At 33.6% G+C, this 7,175-nt stretch overlaps 2 protein-coding genes across 2 annotated transcripts; one reads left to right on the top strand and one right to left on the bottom strand.

Moving 5' to 3' along the window:
• The first annotated feature begins 330 nt into the window (after positions 1-330).
• LOC112735525 (uncharacterized) lies at positions 331-2,507 on the top strand. Its single transcript, XM_025785061.3, has 4 exons — positions 331-1,005; positions 1,120-1,278; positions 1,372-1,480; positions 1,967-2,507. The coding sequence occupies exons 1-4, from the start codon at positions 685-687 to the stop codon at positions 2,146-2,148; spliced, it is 771 nt and encodes a 256-aa protein (XP_025640846.1). The 5' UTR covers positions 331-684; the 3' UTR covers positions 2,149-2,507.
• Positions 2,508-2,758: 251 nt separating this feature from the next.
• LOC112721115 (transcription factor DUO1-like) lies at positions 2,759-4,146 on the bottom strand. Its single transcript, XM_025772189.2, has 3 exons — positions 3,929-4,146; positions 3,598-3,829; positions 2,759-3,268 (listed from the first exon to the last, which is right to left on the bottom strand). Exons 1-3 carry the CDS (start codon positions 4,144-4,146, stop codon positions 2,759-2,761), a joined length of 960 nt encoding a protein of 319 aa, XP_025627974.2.
• Positions 4,147-7,175: the final 3,029 nt, after the last annotated feature.

Below are 7,175 nucleotides of genomic sequence, written 5' to 3'. Positions count from 1 at the left end.
TTCCGACCCGACCCAGGTTTCCTAGGTTGTTTGGCATTGGCCAAGACCCAAAAAAAAGAGAAGAATTTATGTATGAATAGAAGTTTACAGACTTTTTTTAAATTTAAGATGATAACTGATAAGGTTTAGGTAAAAAACAATTTAATAGTTGTTCTTAGACTCGAATTTTAACAAAGATTATGGTAAAAAAAAAAATAAAAATTAAGATAATATTTAAAATGAGATAACCACTCAACTTTTGAATAAAATTCAATTCTTTTATTTATTTAGTTTTAAAGAAATGAGAACATATTCTATTAGTAATGTTATGAGTAATTGATAGTTTGATACACATCTTTCTTGTCATATTTTAAAAAATAAAATTCCTATTAGTGATTTAAGAAAATAATATTTATATTTATTTATTAAATTTTTTTTATTAATCGTTTTTAATAAAAAAAAATGGAAATACGTAAGGAAGATATGTATGTAAAAGAAAAAGTATAGTTTGGTTACCTCTTTTAATTGGCCCCTATTTAGTGGGTTAGTTAGTTGGGTGGTACAAGGCAGAGCCCACCACCACTGTGCAGCTCAGCAGCACCATGACTACTAACCTTGTTAAGAACAATACCTGAAAAGCCAACTCTGAAAGCATCGACAACTGAAATCAAAACACCTTCTTGACTTCTTTCAATCTCTCATCAAATGGAGTCCACTCCGGAGTTTTACCAGAACGTCGTCGTAATGAGACACGGCGATCGCATCGACAACTTCGACCATTCCTGGGTCTCCACCGCCACCCGCCCCTGGGACCCACCGCTCGTTCAACAAGGCCGTCTTCGGGCATTCAAAACCGGTCAGATCTTTCGCAACAACCTCTCTTTCCCTCTCCACCGCGTCTTCGTCTCCCCCTTCCTCCGCTGCGTTCAAACCGCCGCCGAAGTTGTCTCTGCCCTCTCCGCCGTCTCCGACTCCCCTGACGCCCTCACCGGCGACGCCCTTCCCATCGATCCTTCCAAAATCAAGGTCCCATCCCATACTCCCCTACCTTCCTTCCTTTTTAATTCAAGTCAACGGATCCATTCTTTTCTTCTCATGCCATGCTTGTGAACAAATCAAATCAAATAAAATCAAGTGCAGGTTTCTGTTGAATATGGATTGTGTGAAATGATGAGCAGAGAAGCTATCAGGCTTGATGTTGCTCCAAAAGATGGAAATTGGGGTTTTGATATATCCGAGCGCCAAGCCATGCTTCCACCTGGCACAGTTGATGAAAATGCAGTAAAAATCTATAAAGAGGTATACACGCTACTTCATCTTCATATTCGTTTTTTTTCAGTTGCATCCATCTGATGAGAGACTCTTTTATTTATTTAAATTTTTCCACATCAGTTGCCCCGGTGGGAAGAGCCTGTTTTGCAAACTAAGGCAAGATATCAGCACATCGTCAAAGACCTCGCGGATAAACATCCTACTGAAAACTTGCTGCTTGTCACACATGGTATATATACAATCCTGCTATGCATATACTGTTCATATACCAAACACTCTTGACACGCATATAAAATACTTTCGATATTAATTAATAGTAGTGTTATAGGCAGCACATTTTTGATTTGTAACCTTCAATTAGTTATCATTAGTATTTTTAATGGTGTGGAATTACACACTTTTTTCTTGATGGATAAATACCGGCTAGATTTTAATGAAAGTGCTAGTCCTCACTTCTCATTAATTAATTGTGAAGGAGAGCCTTAGATGAGTTGTCTTCCCATGAAGGTCATGGGTTAGTGAGCGATGTAGTTGTCAAGTTAGGTTGCGTATATTACACTTTTTGAATTCGACCTGCATAATGCAGGATGCTTATGTACTAAACTTTCCTTTTAACAAAATAAAGGATATGTATTATAAGGGTGTATGCATAACGAGATTGTAGTAACAATATCATATCATATCATATCATTCCACTTTGTTTCTTTTTTGGCAGGGGAAGGAGTTGGGGTTGCTCTTTCTTCATTCAAGAAGGGTACAACAGTTTATGAAGTTGATTACTGTGGATATGTGGAACTTCGACGCCCTATTTTCAAGAAAGACCAATCATTTGTTGCTGGGGAGTTTGAAGTAACTGGCCAAACAGCTGTAAACTTCATCTCCTCCGAAATCCTTTGAGCAATCACAATCACCATCACTATCTCTTGGACTCCATTTCATGACTCCACTGTTGTGTTGTCAAATGCGAATTATTAATTCGAATTTAGTAGCAGAATTAAAACCCCCTTAGATTATGCTGCCCACAATGTCGTTTGCCTTGATTGACTACTAGTAAACATTGGAGAAAAAGAAATTAGGTGGAAAAGCGATAGAAACAAGTGGACTCCATTCTTCCATTTATTCAAAACAAGTTGAAATTTTACATTAATCTAAATCAAGCTATGGACAATATTATGTTTGATAGAATTGAATTTAATGGTGATGTATTATCGCTTCATAGAACTTATTATTATTATAATATTATTGTTGTTGTTTTATGCATGGTTGTGAATGATAGAACTTGTCTGTTGGGAAGGAAAAATAATTTCCAGTATGCAATCATATAAATTTGTAAATATGTTAAACTAGAGTTAGCCCATTTAACAATAGATAATAGATGTCATATTACAAGTGTAATTAGTAAGATAAGCAATGTAGATACAATTGCAATATGTCAATATCCATATTAGATATGACTTTTACCCTACAACACATCTAAACCTACAATATATGACAATTATCATATAAGTCAGAGCTTGGAAGGAATTGAAGGTGGATCCATATGATCAAACATGTTAACTGGGAGATCATCAAAGATGCTGTCATAGTTTTTGGAGCTACCTATGATATCCGTTGACCCAATTCTGCAACTTCCTTCTGATGGATCAGAGAAAGGGAACCCAATGGTGTGTTGTGGGGCTAGCCCAAGCTCATATGCACCAAGAGGTCCAAAGTAATCAGCAAAGTTTGGATCATCAATTCTAGTCAAAAGATCTTGGTCTCCCAATGAGAATGGTGTTAGATCAGTTTGGAGTTCATCAGGAATCTGAGGGAAGGGAATTTGTTCCATCATACTACTGCTTTTATTGCTCTCAAAAAGTGCAGATTCTTCTTGCTCAGAATTAGGCAACTTGGGCTTGATAAGATCTGGTAATGCCACCATTTTAATAACCTCGGAATTGTCATTGCAGGAGAACGAGCATGGATGATGAGGCTTTGATGACGATTCTCCCTCTGATGAAGAACTCAATTTAGGAGCCTACAACTCAAAAAAACCAAAAAAATCATGTGCAACAGAATTGTATGTAAAAGTTTTCGGTTCACACTCACATACAGTGTGAGAAAGTACATAGCATACAGAATATGTAAAAAAAAAAAAAAATCTACAAAGCATGATTTTTACTCTCTAGCAAAGTTTTCAAGTGAACAAAAAAGAATATTCTAGCTACCCATTTTCCAAGTTGAAACTACTAGCTTAAATCATTAGAATCTGAATGCAAATTTTCATCAGTCATGTCTATTTCTTTGGTATTGTAATGGATGAATTTAAACAGCATGGAAACGGAAGAGAAATGTTAGAATGGTTACCTGGAAAGTTGGAAGATGATGATGAAGTTTAGGTTTGTTCCTGTGTGATTTGGAGGTGGATGTTGATGCCTGAAGAATCCTAGCAAGCCTCTTCTGCCTACTGCTCCAGAAATTCTTGACATCATTGTCTGTTCTTCCACTCAAATAGGACGCAATCTTAGCCCATTTGTTCCCAAATTGTGCCTGCAATTCTATCACAACCCTCTCTTCCTCCGCTGTAAACTTGCACCCACTATCACAAAAAGAAATACATAGTCATTAGTTTAAGAAATCAAAGATTATATATGATGATGGAAGAGAAAGCATGCATGCATGCAATGAAGTAACATACTTCTTGAGGTTAGGTCGAAGCTTGTTGACCCAACGAAGGCGACAAGACTTGCCGGTTCTATGAAGAAGACCCTTGGATCGAATGGAGCTCCAGTCTCTGGGGCCATACTTGCTTACATGGTTGAGTAGCACTTCATCTTCCTCTTTCTTCCATGGCCCTTTCCTTATGTAATCTACTAATTCATCCCCTCTCTCTTTCTTTCTCTTATTCCCATGCATTTTCTTCTTCATGCAAGAATCTAGTTATGTACCACACTTGTACTTATTTCAATGCTCTTCAACCTACACTACTACTTCGTACACTGTTATTATATTCTCTCTGTTTTGTTCTGGCGGTTATATATGGCAGTTACCTCCTCTTTCCCCACTAACTTACCCACGTCGTTCCTATTATTTTGCTTGAATTTTGAATTACCAAATCTACCCTTGTCGTCGCTCCTTCAATTTCTAGTAGAGCAATTTAGCACTCATTAATGAAGGGTTATTTAGTCAATTTCAGAATAAGCTAGATATTCTAGGACAGACTAACGATATTTTGAGAGGTTAAAATGAATGAAACAATGCAAAACAAAAATTGATATTAAACATTAACATAGAATACTTGCTTCCTTGGCGATCAAGACGAAGAGATGTGCGACTTACACGGACACTTTTTGCATCTAAATCGCGCATTCTACCAACTTATATGATCTTATTGTTAAGTCTATGAGGTTTCATTTATCTTTGAAGTTTCACATTAATAAACTGTTTGTGACAATCAATTCAATTACATCATCTATAACGGTGGCAACATCTTCCTATAGCTGAGGACATTAGTGTTCTTTATAGTATGCCATGTGCCTCCCACACAATTAATTCCAAGACTTCATAATTTACACATATTCATATGTCTCTATTTATAAAATTACAAAAAATTTATATATACTAAAAACTAAAAATCAGGTATCGAATTGACGAATTATATATTTCGGTATAAATATACGTATTAATATATAATTTTTGATAAAATTAATATCGTTAAGCATAAAATAATGGAAGTCAACCCTATAGAGCGAAAAAGTTGTATGTTGTTCCTCAAAAAGCGCCAAAGAGTAAACTGCAAAGCCAATTGAATTGAGAATTCCAAAGTTGCCCCGTGTACTGTACTTGATTAGTCGCACAAAGACAGATATTCTGGACAGCTTATAAAACCAAACCCACAGTTTTGCTTCCAAAACCCTCTCATCCTATGAGCCCAGCTAAGCTAAGTCCACAATAACAAAATTCGCACTCACTAATCTGCCACCAACAAGTAATTAATTGCAAATAGCATGCTATGCAACAGGAAAAAAAAATGTTTGTCATTTTATATGGAGAAATGTGAAATTAAATTTTATTAATTTATTTAAAATTATTAGTCAATATATTCTTATAAAATTATAAATCACGATAGATGATTATCATTGTAATTCAATATATATTTATTTATTGTACTAATTGATAGTATAAAAAATTAAAAATATTTCATATACAGTAAAAAAAATTTTAAAATTTAAAAGAGCTCAACACAGTAAGGTGGAACATATAGGAACAAACATCACTAGAAACCTTACAACTCTCCAAAATCCTAACCCAAATATCCAACATCTCCACGTCATCTCCGTCGAAACCATCAACAACCATAAGGATGCTTGCCTCTCCACTCGTCACAAGTCAGGGCAGTCATTGTGATGATCTCTTCTACGCCTTTATCTTCATTCTAAAAGAGCCTCGTATTTCGCTCCAGCCAAATGTTTCAAATAATCGCATATAAACATCTCAGACGCTGCTTTCTGTCCTCCTTTTTCCGCGGCTCATCTGTCTAACTCAGAAAATGGTCATTCAATAACTTCGGGAAAACCCATGGCCGGCCAGACGTAGATATCCATGCACTCCACACCTGTCAAGCAAAATCACAGCCAAGGAATAAGTGGTGGATCAGCTCATCCTCCTTATTACACAAGACACAACGCTTATCGTCTTAGCTAATAACCCCCGAACCGGCTTAGCCGTTCCTTTGTATTCACCCTGCCTACCAGGACAAACCAAATAAACAGCTCCACTCTTGGTGGGGCTAACCCTTTCCATATGGTCTTCCTGAAATTGTAACTGGTAACACCTTCTAATAGCATTTTTTCTTGTATTACCTACATAAAGAAATTAATCGAAAAAATTCTAAGTCTATCATATTTCCACACGATTCTATCCTCTCTATTATTCGCTAACCTCACAGGTCTCAATACCTCAAAAATTATATACATATTAATGTTTTAACTAAACATATATACACCGCATCAAAATTAACTTATTCTACGTCTATTTTAATGTAACATGTAAATAGAATATTGAATATGGTGAAAATACAATAATAAACTTATTCGAATATATTTAAATTGGTTCTTAAAAGAGTTTAAATCATATACTTTAAAATTTTTGAGAATTAGTTCGGTGAGATAGTTTCATCTTTTTAACACTTACAATCAAATGTTTAATATGTGTGCGCATTTGATAAATAATAATTTAATAAATTTTATTTGGTAAATAATTAAATTTGTCTAAAATTACTCATTCTTTAAATTAGTTCTTAATTTTTTTTTAATTTAAATTTATTTTTTAAAAATTTTAAATTAATTACATTAGTTCTTGTATTTTTTTGTTGATGGTACCAAAATTTGTTAATATAACACGTTAAGTGATATTACAACACATAAAAGTCTTAATTGACTATTAGCATAATAAATTTATAAAATTAGATCAAATTAAAATCTAATTGAAAAGAAAACTTGAGGCATTGAAATTTCTCTATTTGAAATTAATTTGATCTAATTTCATATGTTAGCTACCAACTAGAACTATTAAGTATGTGTTGTGATCACATTAATAAATTTTGACGTCATTAACAACAAAAATAACAAATGACTAAAATGACTAATGTAAAATATTTAAAAAACAGATTTGATTAAAAAAATCTTTTAAAAATTAATTTAAAAAATAAATAATTTTTTAAAAACTAAATTAACCATTTATTCAAAAATTATTATAAGACAGTTAAAATCTCAATAATATTATAAAATAAATTAATCTTTCTTATTGAACCATTAATTTGTCTAAAAAATTTAAAATATTAAAAATTTATTGACAATCAAAATGTCTTATTTAAAATTTTTAAAGATTAAGTTAAGTGTTTATTCAACTTATTCAATTTAAATTTGATTAATTATTTTTTTTAT

This window comes from Arachis hypogaea, chromosome 2 (assembly GCF_003086295.3).
Source record: "Arachis hypogaea cultivar Tifrunner chromosome 2, arahy.Tifrunner.gnm2.J5K5, whole genome shotgun sequence".
Classification (NCBI taxonomy): Eukaryota; Viridiplantae; Streptophyta; class Magnoliopsida; order Fabales; family Fabaceae; genus Arachis; species Arachis hypogaea.
The sequence above is the reverse complement of the archived record's forward strand: the minus strand, read 5'-3'. Positions and strand labels throughout refer to the sequence as shown.